At 46.5% G+C, this 17,652-nt stretch overlaps 1 protein-coding gene across 1 annotated transcript in view; it reads right to left on the minus strand.

Moving 5' to 3' along the window:
- Positions 1-17,652, minus strand: part of LOC144790964 (cytochrome P450 2J5-like) — a 466,984-nt gene that overhangs the window by 359,395 nt on the left and 89,937 nt on the right. The window contains exon 3 of the mRNA XM_078665581.1: positions 4,277-4,426. Coding sequence (XP_078521707.1) covers positions 4,277-4,426 — 150 coding nt within the window. The remainder of the gene's footprint in view (positions 1-4,276; positions 4,427-17,652) is intronic.

Genomic DNA, 17,652 nt, shown 5'->3' on the forward strand with positions numbered 1-17,652 from the left:
TGTTCCTGCAATTTCCATCGACCACTGACTTGCAGATCCTGAAGGACTGCCCCCCATCATTCCAAAGAGTCGTCTGTGGTATTTACCAATCGAGGTGGTTCGGTAAGGAAGGAAAGACCCATCGTTACTGCCTCCAGCATAGCTGGCGTGACTTTCACTTTGTCCTCGAAGGATCCCTTTGCCTGGTGCCATTGTAGATCTAGTTCCTCCTGCATGGACGCATTTTTAGTCGGCAAAAAGGAATGAGAGGTATGCACGAGGACATCGTCCCTTGGAGCGATTTGTATTTGCGTACTGAAAGACACTTTTTTCTTTTGAACTCCTTGGCCAGAGTTACAAGTCCCAGTTGCCTCTCTCTGAAGGGAAATGCCAGTTCCGCAAACAACTGTATGCATGCCATAGTTGAAGTCTGAGCTGAAGCTCCCGACAGTGTTTTTCTCCACCAATCGTCCAGGTATGGAACTACTTGGTTTTTTGTTTTCGGAGAAAGGCTTCCACTGGCGCTAGGCAGTTTGTAAAAATTCTCGGGGCAGATTTGTGGCCAAATGGCAGCACTTTGAACAGGTAATGGTCTCCGGCCACTGTAAACCGAAGATACTTTCTGTGGGAAGGAAGAATAGGGATATGACAATATGTATCTTGCAAGTCTAGAGTGGTCGTATGATCCCCTGGGTTTAAGAGCAGCAGAATGTCTTGGAGGGTCACCATTCGGAATGACTGTTTTTTGAGGTAAGTATTCAGAGACCTTAGGTCTAGAATCGGACACCACTGGAGAGCATTCTTCCGGACCAGGAAGAAACAGGAATAAAATCCCTTCCCTTTTTGGGAGATCAGCACTGGTTCTATTGCTCCCTTTCGGAGCATTGTACCAATCTCCCGGCGCATTTGAGATAAATGTTTGATCTCTCGACTTGTAGGTGGAGTGCAAGGGGGGAATTGAAGAAATTCTAGAGTATGTCCGAATTGTATGATGTTGAGGACCCATTTGTCCGTAGTTATTGTCTGCCAATGATGCAGATGGGAAGTCACTCTTCCACCCAGGGGAACTTGTGGAGAGGACGGAATACATGAAGCCGGATACCGGAGGTTGTTATTGTCTTCTATTATTATCCTTTTGTTGACGACCCCCTCGTCCTCTAGGAGCGAACTTAGTATAGCTCCCTGACTGTCTCCGCCCCTACTGTTGACGGTATTGTTGTGATGACGAAGAATAAGAGGGGTATCTTCCCTGTTGGTAAACGCTTCTATAGGATGGTTGGCTCTTCCTCGAGCGCCTCAAAATAGCACCTTACGACATTGTAATATACCAAGGGCCTTCACCGTATCTGTATCCTTCTTGATACCCTGGAGGGCCTCATCTAATTGCCTTCCAAACAAATCTTCCCCATCGAATGGGAGATCTAGAATCCTATTTTGGACCTCCGGTCTAAAGGCAGTAGCTCTTAACCAACCTTGGCGTCGTAGGACCGCTGCGCCCCCCAGGGAGCGAAAGGCTGTGGTCGCGATGTCCATCGCACAGTCGATGACTTCAGCCGTAGTCCTCTTTCCTTTCTGAAGAACTTTTTTCGCTTCTTGTCTGTTGTCCTCTGGAATGAGGTCTTTGTATGAAGCCATATCACACCACATCTGCCTGTCGTATCTGCCCAGAATGGCATGGGCATTCGCTGCTCTAACGAGGAGAGCTGACATAGAGGAAAACCTCTTCCCCGCATTGTCTAAACGTCTTCCTTCCCTGTCAGGAGGTGCAGATATAGGCGCTGATGGATTCTTAGATTTTTGTTGCATCACCTGGGAAATTACTGAATCCGGTTTAAGGTGGCCCACTAAACACGCTGGTGCATCCAAAGGGGTCTTATATTTCTATTCCAATCTAGCAAGCACAGGTGTAACAGTTGCCGGTGTTTTCATCACCTTCAAGCCTTCTTCCCACACATGGTTGACAATCAGTATGGACCGAACCGACTTATGGTATGGCTCTTTAAAATCATAGAGGAAGCATTCCATCTGTGCCGTAAACATTAGAAGCTGGAATCTCTTCACGGCTCTTTCCAGTAAATTATGGAATCCACCAATATCCACCGATAATCCATGGGATTAGGTAGTCATCCCATTCCTTGTTTGGATCTGTTATTTCTCCCTCTTCCTGGTCATCATCGTCTGTGGTAACCGGATCCTGGTGGTGCTGAACTTGAGGTATTAGTGGCGTAATTTCCTGTAGTGACTCTCTGCTTCTAACTGGAGAAGCAGGGATAGAGCGTGGGTGTGAAATGGGGATTTCCTGAGAGGCTATAGTTGGCGGAAATATTTTTCTATAGTCTGTCAGCATAAACTGGAAATCCATCATCATGGAGGAAGGCATAGCAACCATTTCCTCTTGGTACCCTTGTCGATAGTATTGCTGTGAGGGGTTCTGGGTCTCTCCATATCCCTCTTCGTAATCATCTTCCTGGCATTTTACTTGTAGTTGTGATGGCCTACTGGCATAACCAAAGGGTTCGTCATCCTCCTCCTCTTCTGAATCCTCCTCCTCTAGTAGATGCGATGGAACCAGAGAAGTAATTTTGCACGGGGAGGTGACTTCTGGCAAAATCCCCTTCTCACAGATAATCAGCTCTTTTTCTGGAATTTCTCTTGTCGACGAGCCCGTGGTGGAGATCGCCGTTGACACTACTGTCTTCGATGCCGTCGTTGACACCAGGCGTAGACAATCTCTGTCATCGACGACATAGTAACCGTCGTCGATGTTCCCATCGACGACCCCGTCGTCGTCACCGTCGACGTCGATCCCGTTGTTGACATAGTCGTCGTCACCACTGCCATCGTCATCGCTGCTGTCGTTGATGTTACCGGTGTCGACGATACTGTCGACGCTGACGTCGTCGACACCACAATAGGCAAAGATGGTGACTTTGCAATTTTCTTCACCTCTATCTTCGTCGTCAACAGCGATGGTTTCTTCGTCGACGATCCCGTCGACGATGCAGATTTTTTAGCTTTTTCCTCAGGAGGCATAGAAGACGGCTTCCTGAAGGGCTCATTGACCTGAGGAGGTGACTTTGATGGCTCAGAAGTAGATTCCTTTCACGATTTCTTACCAGAAGTGTGTCCTTTACTCTCCTTTTCCTTAGGTTGGGGAGATTTTGAAGGACTACGCCCAGAAGACCCATGAGTGGTCTTTTTGAGGGCCTTCCCAGGACGTTCCCCTGAGGAATGAGTAGAGGAGGATCCCTCATCGCTGTCACTATAGATAACCTCCTTTCTGGCCTTTATCTTCTGAAGCCATATCAAAAGACGTCGCTCACGATCTCTAAGAGTCTTACTAGAGAAAGTGCGACATACCTTGCAGTCCTTGGCCTGGTGATCAGGGTATAGGCAGTAAATGCAGTCTTCATGAGGGTCATCAGTGTAGAGCCTCTTCTTTGAACAAGTAGCACAGGCTCTAAATAGACACTACTTCTCTTTCAAGACACTCCTAAAAGAATGTACTGGAAGATAGTTCAAAGAATTATCAAAACCAACTGAAGATGAAAGAACAAAGTTCCTCAAAAAGGCTGAAAAGACAGAGTTTAAGCAGAGCTCAAAGAAGACTCCCTAGTACAACGTGCGGTAGAAAATACTGAGGGGCAAAAGGTTCTCTCAGGAGTGTACTAGAGGGCGAGGAACTCTGATTGGTCCAAGGACAAGTTTGGTCTCTTTTACATAACGAAGGTTATGGGTTGCAAAAGGGAAATGGGCCTAGGCCTCTTTTCAGTTTGCTATACAACTAAACATTGCTTTTTTATGTACCCGAGACTCCTGTCTCGACGACGGGGAATGATTCAGGCATGTGAATCTATGAAAGCTCCAATAGTGGAGTAACAATGGATTCAACCCAGATCTGTGACTGGGGGTGAATGTTTGATTAATTCAGCATTCTGTCCATTATCTGTTCTTTTTGTACTTTTCTCATAGGGCACTCAACTTCCTATTCCCTGAAATACACACTTTCCTCACCCTTTTTACCACAGAGGGACACTCACAAATCCTGAATTGGTGGAAATAAATCTAGAGAATCATGAGCTATATTATCTTTAAAATGTCTATGTCTATGTCATGTGTGCATTGTAAAAGGGCTGGTGCATCCATCTTTAGTTTATAAAAAAACTAGCACGCATGATTGTAATAGTCTCTAAATTAAATCTTCTAAATGGTCCAGAAAAGTGCCAGGTGCAATTCAAAATGCAGAACATTTTAGAGATGTATTAAATTAATATATCCAATTGATCCATATACCAACCTTCCTGAGAGGTGAGGAACTCTACCATGTGTTGCACCTCATCTTGTATTAGGTTCTCCATGCTCTTCTGCCCAATGCCCAGGCTGCGCAGCATGATTGTACTTGCACGTCTCTGCTGCTTCCAATTGTGACCAGTGGCTGTGCCAACACCTATAGATACATGAATTCATAAATGGGGCATTTATGCATGTTGTCAATTATAATGGCAAAGGTCAATGGATTTATTAGGAAGAGGCCCAGACAAGCACAATGCAATGAATGAATGGCATATCTGTAATACAGTTCATGCTTGTGCAGGTTATTCACTCTACCAGCCTTCAGACTTACAACAGCCTTCGTCCAGTCACTTGCTGGCTCTCCCCCACATTCATTGTATCCGCTTAGGGAGATGTTTGTCCTACTTAGCTGCAATATCTTTGAATTCTTTTCTTTTGGAAATCAGAAATGTGGCTGATGTCAATAATTAAAAAAAAAGTGTAAGACCTGGCTCTATGCACAGATTTGAGGCCTTGAGGCCTTGAGGCCTTTAGCTAGTACGCTCTTTCTTTTGTGCCAGGGTGCTTGTCAGATAGGCAACCATTGCATTCTATAAACTTGTTAACATAACATGAAAACCGTTTACTATATCTTTTTTTAGTAAAAGGAAACAAAATCTTCAGAACTGAATCTAGATCAATTTCTGCTCTGAGCTTTCCTGCCTTCATCAACAACTGCATCAGGACAGCGTTATTCAGCAACCCACTATTGTCAAACCTCAACTCAGATCCAGTTTGCACCATTGGTGACTCATCAACAACCACCTTTTTTCCAGAAATATTTCTAAGTCCTATTGTAACTCTTCGATTGGGACCTACCTAGGCTTCATATCTGACCCACACTCCATTGCAGTCGACCTTAAACATTACCTTTATCCCAGTCTAGCGTGACCAGTTGTCAGCTGTAAGAACTTTGCGCTTTTTGGCGCTTAAATTGAATTCAAACTTTGAAAATGTATTTTATGTTATGCTATGTTATGATTTTGCCTTAACTGTTTTTGTACTTCTAGATGCTTTACACATTTTCTTGCTCTGTTGCACAGCTACCAGGGATTGAACTCAGGTTTAAGTTACTGAAACCCTTACTGGACCTAACAAGAATAATGACATTTTTACTTGTGGTGAATAAGCATCCACCACATATAATAATCCATTTCTTATATTTTTGAAAACTGGTTGTATGGATGTGTGTGAACTCAACGAGCATCCACACTTGTTCTGAAATGAACTGTAAGTAGAAATAGAAATAGAAATCTTTATTGTTTCAGTTAATAAAAACCAAACAATATTGAAATAATTTATATTCTCTTTTCCTTAAAATTTTGCAAAAGTTTTCAACAGATTATATTAAAGTGATCTCATACATATATATACCGTGTTAATAACTTTTTGGCTAAAACAAAACAATCTTTTTTTTTAAAAACCTATCTAATCTATAATCTAATCTATAAAAACCGATGTACCTAACCCAATATATGTTTATCAAAAAAGCAGGGCTTCCATTGCTACTTGTTTTAGTCCCACTATTATAGTCAATGATGCTGTCCCTACTAACAGTTCATGTTAATATTTGCCAAGCACTACCCCAGCAATGGCATGGTGATTTTGTTATCCTTTTTCATTATTATCTGTTCATATTGTATCAAAAATATCATATTCTTACAATTTAGACGGGAATCCGTTGCGTCCAAACCCTTAATTATTGCAGTTCTACAAGACCTAATGCCTCTCTCAATAAATATCTTTTTCAAAAGCCACACACGGATCTGCCTTAAGCCAGGGCATATACAAATAAGATGAATAAGGTCTTGCTTCTCGGTGCCACATAATGTACATGATGTGGACCCATTGTATCTCAATTTGGGATGATCCGCTAAACTTGGCAATAACCCAAACCTGGTGGCCGTGAATTTCCTTTTTTAGATAGTATGAGTATGTTGTACTCAAGTATTACCATCTAAGCGTGCGACCGCTTTGCAAATGTATTTTTATCCTCTATTAATGCATGTATTTTCGCTATTTTATTTACCATTTTACGAAAAACGGGAAAGGAGGGAAACTGTGCCCAAAGTTCTTTAGACTTTGTTTCTTCCATAGCCGACTTCAAAAACTTGCCATAAATGGAGTGCTGATCTTCTTTCTGGGCTCGCCACAAGGCATCGTGTAAAACGTTTGCTCGACTCAACCAGATTCTATACCAAATCTTGACATATGCATAATTTCTTCCAATCCCTTGATGGATAAAGCCAAATTCCAACCTCACATGTGCTTGTGACGCAGTGTGCGGTAACTTTAAGACCCTTTTGTGTGCTCTTACTTGAATCTTATCCAACAGTTCAGCATCTGTTCCATGTAAAACGACGCTTCCGTACTCCACTGTCAGCATCAATTTGACGGCCATTACATCAAGTAAGGGCTTTAAAGATGGACCCTTTAACTTTTTTGAAAGGGCACAAAATGCGTATATTAGACCATTTCCTTTTGCTTCCAAATATTGTTTATGTTTTTTGAAATTTAAACGATCATGTACAGACCTAGATATTCGTAGTTGTCAACTACCCCTAATGTTATTTCTTCCAGCCTGACAGGGAAATTGCATCCTGCCCGCTTTGCAATAGTCATCGCCTTTGTTTTCTTTATATTAATTTCCAAGGCGTTGACCTTCGCAAATGACATTAGCTCATTTAGTGATCTTTGTAAGCCAACTCCTGTCTGGCTGGGTAGGACTATATCATCAGCGTAACAAAGATGTGATATCGGCAATGGACCTAGACGAGGGGGATGAGCATTTATCTTATTTAATTTTATTGAAAGATCCGCCATAAAAAGTTTAAATAAGTGGGTGGCTAATACACAGCCTTGCTTTAGCCCTATTGCAGTGTGGATTTTCCTTGAAATTCTCGTACCATTTGCAATTTTTATTCGTATCCATGTTCCCGTATACAATTGAATAATGGCACACAGTAAAACCTCTGGGATACCCATTTTCTTCAATTTACACCACAATAGACTTCGCTCTATGCTGTCAAAAGCTGCTTTAAAGTCAATAAAGCAGAGCATTAATTTTAAATTCGAACGATTACACCTTTCTGCAATCATGGTCAAAGCAAGTATTTTGGTTGTTGTATCAAACCCCTTGCGAAATCCGGTTTGATTCATAGGAATCAGCTTATTTTTTGTAGACCATTCTATTAGGTCCTCCAGGATTAGTGAAGCATTAGTGAACTGTAAGTATTTTATATAGAGTTGTTGTGCTGGTGTGAAGGGCCACGCTTTAGGGGACAAGTAGCCTGGTGTCAGGTGATTTAGGAATTTATAGGTTAGGCAGGCCATCTTAAAGCAAATACAGTCTACTATAGAAAGCCAATGCAAGAACTCAAGTGAACAGAAAACATGATGGCATATATTAATGTTTGAATGAGCATGGCGCAAAGCGCTTTTGCACTGTGCTTGTGGTCTAAAGTATGGTAACTCACAGCTATGTTTTGCATTGTGTTGCACAAATCAAGCACCATCACAAAACTACATGACTAAATAAACCCTGTGACCCATAATCCAGAATCCGGACAAACTAGGCAGATTATCATTGCTCCCCACAAGTACTCTCTAGATAAGGAGATGATGACACAGATTTCAAACAGGTGGGGGATTAACAGGTGTCCTCTTTCTGCATCCTGGGGCATATTTATTGGGACATGCGTTACCCCTGTATTATAAGAAGAGCTAATCCCAATACAACAGATATGGTTAAACCTAAAATACAGGATCAATACAGGAACAATCAGTGCCAGTGGAACTAAGGGTGTGGGAAACACTTCAGCACCACCCCCACAGATCGGATATGATTCAATTTGCTCAGGATTACCTGTTTGGATACACTTTCTTACACAGCATGACACCGAAATACCCCATGATGGTGCTGGTCTCCTCATCTGCTCTACGTTCAATTCAGCCTAACATTAATGCCCCCAGAAGTGATATCCTTGAAACCTTGGTCTTGAGAGATTTATATGCCTTTAATCAGGAACGTACATTTACCCTTGTAATATTAGTTTGCAGAAAGAAATGCAGAATGTTCCAGGCAATTCGCTCCCCATGCCGCAAAGCACCACCTGTTGTGCCCGTGTCCCTGAGCTCGCTGCTGCCGCATCTGCTGTAAGTTTGAGGCCCTCCTCCACCCGCAGGCTACCACCTGCGCCTCATCCCTGGTGGACAGTGGTAGGCCATAGGTTTCTGTGTACTCCAACTGGCCCTTTTTTTCCTGTCTGCCCGCTGTGATTTTGCTCTCTGTTCTGCCCTGTAATCTGTTTTTGTTCCTCCTTATTCCTTTTTGTACTATTATTGTGCCTTTCTACTAATTCCGCCCACTCTGCTCTTCTGTTCCCACCACTGCGTCCCCTGCGGCTCCGCCCCGCTTGCCCATTCGTCCCGTTCCCGCCTCCCAGCTGCTCCTCCCTCCCACCTCCCCTTCTTATGGCAGCCACTGCGCGGTGAGGAGAGCGACCCTTGACTCTGTTCCAGGCAGGTCGCTCCCCACACCGCACAGCACCACCTATTGTGCTTGTGTCCCTGAACTCGCTGCTGCTGCGTCTACTGTAAGTTCGAGGCCCTTCTCCACCCGCAGGCTACCACCTGCGCCTCATCCCTGTTGGCCAGTGGTGGGCCGTAGGTTTCTGTGCGCTTGCACAGCCCCTTTTTTTCCCTGTCTGCCCGCTGTGATTTTGATCTCTGTTCTGCGCTGTAATCTGTTTTTATTCCTTTTTGTACTATTATTGTTCCCTTCTGCTAATTCTGCCCGTTCTGCTCTCCTGTTCCTGTCTCTGCTTCCCCTGCGGCCCGCCCCCCCTGCTCGCCCATTCGTCCTGCTCCCACCTCCCAGCTGCTCCTCCCTCCCACCTCCCCTTCTTATGGCGGCCGAAGGCGTGCCTAAGCCAAGCCCGTCTGCGCCTGTCCGCGCCTGGACCACGCCCAACACCAGACCCCCTGGCCCTTGCGAACGCCACGACGACCAACGCCGCAACGACGCCTGCACCCTCCATGCACTCAAAACCGGTAGATCACACACCTGTTTCCAGCCCACCCCGAAGCACACCCAAGGACCCTTCACCTGCCGGAACTGCAACTACATCAGCCCCCAAACCACCACCACGCCCACTGGAGTAGGACGCAACACCCTCCGATGCACCCTACTCAACACCCGCTCCACCGGCAAACATGCCATTGAACTCTGGGATCTACTCGACTCCTCCTCCCCAGACGTCGCCTTCCTGACGGAGACCTGGATAAACCCCTCCTCGGCACCCGACATCGCCACAGCCATCTCTGACGGCTACAAGATCACCCGCAGGGACCACGCCCAACGGAACAGGAGGAGGAATCGCCATCGTCCACAGAAACACCCTCAGAATCTTGACCAGCACCAACGACACCCTGAGCGCTGCGAACACCTGCACTTCCAGATCCACACCAACACCAACACCACCGTCAGAGGAACCCTCATCTATAGACCCCCCGGTCCCCAACCACAGTTCAGCTACTCCATCGCCGACTTTGTCACCACGCACGCTCTTGCATCACCGGACTACATCCTCCTCGGAGACCTGAACTTCCACCTCGAGAACACCAATGACAGCAACTCCACCACCCTGCTCGCCAACCTCTGACTCAAACAGCTTGTCACGACTCCCACCCACTCCGTCGGACACACGCTCGTCCCCATCTTCTCCGCCAGCAACCAGGTCACCTTCAGCCGCACCACGAACTCCTCTGGACCGACCACCACTGCGTCCACTTCACCTTCGAGAAGCCACCATGCACAACCACACACAACGGGCCCCCCACCGCAGCTGAAGTAAAGTCACTGAAGACCAGCTAGTCACCACCCTCACCCAAAACCCACCAACGGACACTACCGACACCGACTCCGCCGCCCGCAACCTCAGGCGATGGATTGACAACTGCGCCAACACTCTCGCCCCGATCAAGAAACCCTCAAACAGACGCACCAACAGAAAAGCCATCTGGTTAACCGCCGACCTCCAGGCATCTAAGCAGGCCTGCCGCAGGCACGAGAAGAAGTGGCACCATGACCAGACACTGGACAGCATCACAGCCTACAAGAGTGCCATCCGCAGACACCATCAACTCATCCGAACCGCCAAAAGGACCTTCTTCAAAGAACGCAATGACAATAACGCACACAACAGCAAAGAGCTCTTCAACATTGTGAAGGAACTCTCCAACTCCAGCTCCAACTCCAATGACATTCCACCATCACAAGACTTCTGCGACTCCCTAGCCACCTTCTACTACTGCAAGATCGCAGACATCCACGACGGCTTCAGCAACCAGGCCGGCCAGAGAGACACCAACACCCCAGATTCACCACCCCCCAGCCATATCGACCCCCTGCTTTCCTGGACCGACGACAACACCTCAAAACCATGAACACCATCCACTCTGGCTCACCATCTGACCCATGTCCACACCACATCTTCAACAAGCAAGCTCCACCATCGCACCCCATCTTCACAAGATCATCAACTGCTCCTTTGAGACCGCCATCTTCCCGGATGGCTGGAAGCACGCCGAGATCAACGCCTTACTCAAGAAACCCAAGGCAGACCCCAAGGACCTAAAGAACTTCCGGCCCATCTCCCTGCTCCCATTCCCAGCAACCACAGCACCGAAACTGCCCTCATCGCCGCCACTGATGACATCAGGCCCATGCTGGACAATGGAGAAACCGCAGCCCTCATCCTCCTGGGTCTCTCAGCTGCCTTCAACACCATCTGCCACCACACCCACTGCACTCGCCTCCATGACGCAGGGATCCGCGACAAAACCCTGGACTGGACCACCTCCTTCCTCATCGGCAGAACACAGAGTGTCCGCCTATCCCCATTCCGTTCTAAAGACACCAAGATCATCTGCGGCGTACCCCAAGGATCATCCCTTAGCCCAACACTCTTCAACGTCTACATGGCACCGCTCGCCAACATCATCTGATCACACGACCTCAACATCATCTCATACGCGGATGACACCCAGCTGATCCTGTCCCTCACCAAGGCCCCCCACCACCGCCAAATCCAACCTCCACGAAGGAATGAAGGCCATAGGCGAATGGATGATAAACAGCTGCCTAATAATAAACTCAGAAAAGACGGAGGTCCTCATCATCGGATCCATCCTCTCCGCCTGGGACGATGCATGGTGGCTGGCCGCACTGGGGACTGCACCGACGCCCACTGACCACACGCACTACCTGGGGGTCATTCTGGACTCAGCGTTGTCTTTGACCCAGCAAGTAAACGCCGTCTCCTCCTCCTGCTTCAACACCCTCCACATGCTCTGCAAAATCTACAGATGGATCCCACCGGAACCAGAAGGACGGTCACCCAGGTCCTCGTCAGCGGCTGGCTTGACTATGGCAATCCTCTCCATGCTGGTAACCTCAGCCAAACTCCAGAAACAACTACAACGCATACAGAACGCCTCTGCATGCCTCATCCTCGGCATCCCCCGCCACAGCCACATCACAGCCCACCTGAAAGACCTGCACTGGCTCCCCGTCAAGAAGAGGATCACCTTCAAGCTCCTCACCCAAGCTCACAAAGCACTCCACAACACCAGACCAGCGTACGTGAACGAATGACTCACCTTCTACACCCCAAACGGCCATCTTCCCTCCGCTGACCTCGCCACGGTCCCCCGCATCCATCGAGCAACCGCTGACGGCAGATAGTTCTCCCACTTCACAGCAAAAACCTGGAACACGCTCCCCATCCGCTTCCAACAGTCCCAGGACCTACTGACCTTCAGAAGACTCCTCAATACCTGGCTGTTCGAGCAGTAGCTGCACCCCCACCCCCTCCAGTGCCTTGATACCCTCACGGGTGAGTAGTGCGCTGTACAAATGGTTGATTGATTTAATGATTGAAAGAAATGCATAATAAATATAAGAACAATAGTGTTATTAAATGTTCCGATAAAGAGGGAGGGAAAGTGACTAAAGATAAAACAAAGTGACCATGGGATTTACTGCCAACGCTATACATGTCTTGATCTCAATCAGTTAGTGGAGATTCAAGATGTGCTCATATTTGTGAGTCAGCGGGCAAAACTAGATGGTTTCCTGAGTGATATTGAATTCCTTAACGAGAACACAAGTATTATACACCCTTTTTAAAGTACACAAACATGCTTCCAAACTTCCAGGGACAACAATACTCTCAAGCTGTGGCTCTATCTTAGAGCCACTGGCTAGATACATTGAATAGTTTATCAAAGATATGGTGGCCAGTATGAGAACATATGTGAAGGACAAGACACATTTTATCAGTTTGGTTAGGGACCTATATTTTAACCACCTGACTGAAATTTTAGTCACCCTTGACATTGAATCCTTATACACTAATATTCTGCAGGAAGGGGCATAGAGGCGATAGAGGCCCTCATTAAATAAAGAAAGGGATCCTTGCAATTACCTACCTGTTTCATAATTTATTTGCTTTGTATTGCTCTCGTCAATTTATTTTTCTGGATTGAGGGTAATCACTATTGCTATTACAATTACAATTACTACGCAAAGGTACATCCATGGAACCATTTTCACACCAACATTTTCCAATCTCTTTGTAGAGGCTCTTGAGGTATTGTGTATATGAACTCTGTGAATCCTTTTTAACATTAAGACATGAGAAAGAAATATTGATTATATCTTCATGACTGGCTCATCAATGCACAACCTTACTTTTACTTCACATAGCATAGCAGTAACAAATGCATTGATAACCGAGATCTTACTGTAATGATCAAACTTTACTGTACTGTTAGAATTTTATAATTACGATCCTCGGCCTTTGAGGACTCTCTTTTAGGGAATGTGTTAGACTTGAAAGAGGTGAATACCCTTTCATTGAAATTACTAGAGAGAGGATATTCCAACTATCCAGTAAGATGATCCATGAAAAGAACAGGGTATTCCCAGAGGGAAAGTATTCTAGTACGCACAAGCAAACAGCCTCCGGACAAAATCACCTGTGTCATTACTTTTGGATGCTTATCCAACAAGTTTGTAAAAACCATCAGGACCCTCTTGAGGGTAATGTACTCAGGTGTTTTTGCCCTAGACATCATTTGAGGATATGGGGTGTATTATGTGGTATAGTTGAGTGACCTCATCATGAAATATGCTACCAACCCCTTTATGACCAGTCAGGTTTCACTTATTAAACCTTAGCTCAACACTGGGTAACTGTGGCTCTGAGCAGTCAGGCTTACACAAAGGAATATGTGTAAGGCATTTAAACATCACCAAAACAATTGAAGTAGACACTCAAGAAAACCAACACCTATTTATAATAAGGGTAGTATATGTTTATGATTTTATGGCCACCAAATAGAAAATATCAAAGGCGGGTTCCAGAGATATAGATTTTACAAGAAACAATAAATCAGGACTTTTCACATAACTACAAGCAAGCACTGGGAAATTAAAAGTATTTGACACTTAGAAAAGGTTTCAAGAAAAACTTTTAGAAGTTAATGCAGTTTCTTAGTATTACCTTGGGCAACCAACTCCAGTAGGGAGCCAGTCAAGGAGACCAACAAGGTCCAAAGAAGCAGTTACCTTCTCAAAGAAAGCAGTCTTCAGTCCAGTTCCAGCATCAGTGGCCCCTTGCCAGTGACTTCTATTGAGTGGTCCTGCTGCAAGAGAAACAGGTTGCTGAAGGATGCTGATAATGCGGTGCAGTCAACGGGGGACCTCTTTGAGCTACTCCTTCGTCCATGGTCCAGGTGAGGTGGTTCTGGTCACAGGGGTCAATGTCCCTCAAATTCCTCCCAGGATCAGCAGATGTCCAGTCATCACTGGACTACTATTTGCCCGGCACAGTAGGTGCAGCGTTTTCAATCTTTTGACAGTAACTCCCTATCTAGGCAACCAAATTGCAGTCCTGCGACTTTCCCGGGTCCAGCAGACTTAGGTGCAACTTTTGAGTGTCGGGGCCTGGTCTCTTGTCTGCCCAGCCGTAATTAGGTGATCTGGGCAACTAATTCACCACAGCAGGCTTTTACAGCTTTAGTGGCCCTGTGCTTTAAACAAGAAGTCAGAAAACTGACTCCTGGAGTTTCAGCTTCTGGCTGGGATTAGGGGGTGATTCCTCCAGTAGCAGGACACAGTGGACACAGTCCTTTTCCTCGCTCACCTAAGGATCAGCAGGTGCAGTCTGATTTTGTTGCAGCCTCTTCTTCACCTGTTCCAGGGTCAGTAGAGCAGTCCTTCTTCAGTCCTCTTCTCCAGTCAAGCACAATCTGAGTTGTGGGTGCCCCCTTTATGTCCAAAAAGTTATCTTGGGGGAGTTAGGGGTCACTAGCCAATGGGCTACCAGGCTTTCTCCCACCTGATGACAACTTCCTGTAAAGTGTGGCTTCTGCCTATCGCAGAATGTAGTATTCTGCACACTCCCAATATATCAGGACCACTTTCTTGGTGTGTGGACCTCAGTAGCCCGTTCTAATGGTGTGGCAGTCTGTGGGCTTCCCGCCCATGGAAAACACTGTTCAGCCAGTGTTTCCCCCTCTCTGTCTCACTGGCCACTGGAAAAACTAGAGAACAGGGTGGCAACTTTCTAAAAGTTGCATGGGGCAACAAGTTACATTAATTTCAACTTAGGTGTCAAGCCAGGCGTAATGTAACAAGTTGTATGGTACCTTGAAGAACTAACTTTGGAAGTCCTGTTCAGAAGTTAGCAAAGCTGAGGTTTTCTGCAAGTGACTGTATTCACCAAAAAGGCTTCCTCTCTCTCACAGTAAAAACAACAATTGAGGGTTTTTATTCCTAGAACATGTTAAACTCATGTTCTACTTTTCTAATGTACTGCACCCTGCCTTAGAACTCGATAGGCCTGCTGTAGGGGTGACCTACGCATATTAACAAGCATTTACAATGCAACGGTCTCGCCTTTGCAAAAGTTAGAGCTATTGGCATTGTAAATGTCAAACTTTTTATTTATGCGTTGGTTTTGAAAACAGATAAATAAATGGCATTGTCATTTACAATGCCAATAGCTTAATCTCTCGGCAATGCGAGACCTATTGCATTGCATTTCGCTGCCTGTGCAAGAAAAGTGTGGGGTGCAGGACGAGATACGACAGGATGCATGCATATTCCGCTAACAAGAAAAGCAATAGTGCTGGGGTTTGACTTCACTAAGTGTGAGGGGGTAGAGGAAGAGGTGCGGGTAACCTCCACGGGAGTGGAGTGGAGGGTCAGGGGGGGGGGATAATTGTGCAGTTATCAGTTTCTGGACTTTCTGGGATATATGCCATTCTAAAGGAGGCCCAGATGTTATATGTCAAAGCCTGCCTGGGCCGTGACCGCCTTATTCAGCTGTTGGGGGTCTGACACCCCCCTACGCCATGGCAAGGTGTTCTCTCGACCAACAGGTGGAAACTGGGAGGAGTGGTTCATGAGCTAGGGTGGGGGGGTGTCAGGCCTTCTCTGCCAGGGCCTCTCTTAGCTGTGACCTCCTTGTCCAGGGAGCACGTGCGCTCTCAGGCCCCCTCCTCCGGCGGTGAAGGGGGAGCCGAGGCCTTTCCGCTGCCTCAGACCTGCAGGAAGGCAGCTGCTCCCACCAGCTGCATGGGAGATGTTTTCAGATTTCTGAAGTCTGTGGCCTTGTGCCCGGGAAAGGCTCTCTTTGAGAAGAGAGACCGGGAGACTGTTGGAGGGAAGTGCGCTGCCAAAGCGGGTCTGAGGTAGCCACCGGGAGTGAAGATGGGGCGAGGAAGAGAACTCACGATGAAGGGAGGTAGCCACAGGGTGACATGTTTGCTGGATGAGGGGAACCCACGGGGCTGTCTCTCACACTGCTGTCTCTCTCACACTGCTGTCTCTCTCACACTGCTGTCTCTCTCACACTGCTGTCTCTCTCACACACACTGTGGTTTCTCACACACTGCTGTCTTTCTTACACACAATGCTGTCTCACAATACTGTCTCTCACACTGCAGGTGTGGGTTGTGGGTTTCCAGCGAGTACACATTTTTTTACTGTACGCCCACTTTCCCACCCAGAAAAAAAAGGTGTAGTCCTGTCAAAATATCCAACCTTTTCCAGTGTGGAAAGAGAACACTGTGGAGCTATCGAATACCATCAAACATGCATTGGTAGATATTTATAGATTCACAGTGCGTTCCAACCCTGGAAATATTGCTTTCCAACCTCTGTACATAGATTTCTGAAAAAATGGCGAAACACTAACATCTAACCCTTGATACAATGATCCCTAGTGTAATCTGAGAGGTATTATCAGAGCTCCGATACAATATGAACGCAGCCGTAATTTGTCACCTCGGTAGATTGTACGAAAGGTATAAGTGGATTTGTTTTATAAGGACACAGAGTTTTGAAGTATTGTGACCCTTTAACTAGCAGATATTTAATAAAATTCCACACCATTGGATGGGGTACGGCTTACTCGCCATGCACTGTTGCTGGAGGTTTTGCCAGGCTTGATCGGCTAGCGGGGCTGTTTGTGGAGAGTTGGGAGGGAAGTGGAGGTTTCAGCGAGCAGGTTTGCGGCTCCAATTTGGATGAGTGAGGGAAGTGGGGAGGATCGCATGGCTCGGGACAAGGGGGAGGCGCCTGTAGGGGGGAATTGTGTCCCAGACGGCGGGAGTTTCTAATGGCAGTATAGAAATGCTGGCGGGCGGTCAGAAGCACGTAGGGGATGAGTGGGTGGTGGAACTATTGAGGCAGTAAATAAAGAGGTACACGCAGACAGATCTATCAAGTCTGAGGCCCGTGCTCTTTAAGTTATTTCACGGACTCGAGTTAAAAATTTAAGTTTTACCTCACTCTGTCATCATTCATACTGCTAGATAGACCCGAAGGAGTGTTTCAACAGCGGTGAGCTTTTACTTTGCCTCCTCAAATGAAATCAACACGTCTCCTACATATAAATCACTCAGTTCCCAAGTACCTTCTTGCAATCCACTCTGCTGTCTTTGCCGTCTCTTTCAGGTTTTGAAAGCCTGGGCAGTTTCATATTTCCAAGTGAGGCATAAAGGGGGAGTCCCTGCACTACATGCATAGAGAAGCGCTCAAAGATCGGAGACATCAGTGCTATTAAATAAGGTGTTCCCGGCCACCCTCTCGTCTCAGCATGAAGTGCACCGTGCCCAGGCCCCAGATCATTTAAGGGATAATATCCTGCCAGGAGGTTCCTCGAAGGGCTCATGTGGAAAGGGGCAAGGGGGACACTGTGTTTAGGCAGCCTGGGGAGGAGGCAGCGAGGAGTTTAGTTGTTAAGTTAGGGGGAGCGCTTGGAGGGC

This window comes from Lissotriton helveticus, chromosome 11 (assembly GCF_964261635.1).
Source record: "Lissotriton helveticus chromosome 11, aLisHel1.1, whole genome shotgun sequence".
Taxonomy (NCBI): Eukaryota; Metazoa; Chordata; class Amphibia; order Caudata; family Salamandridae; genus Lissotriton; species Lissotriton helveticus.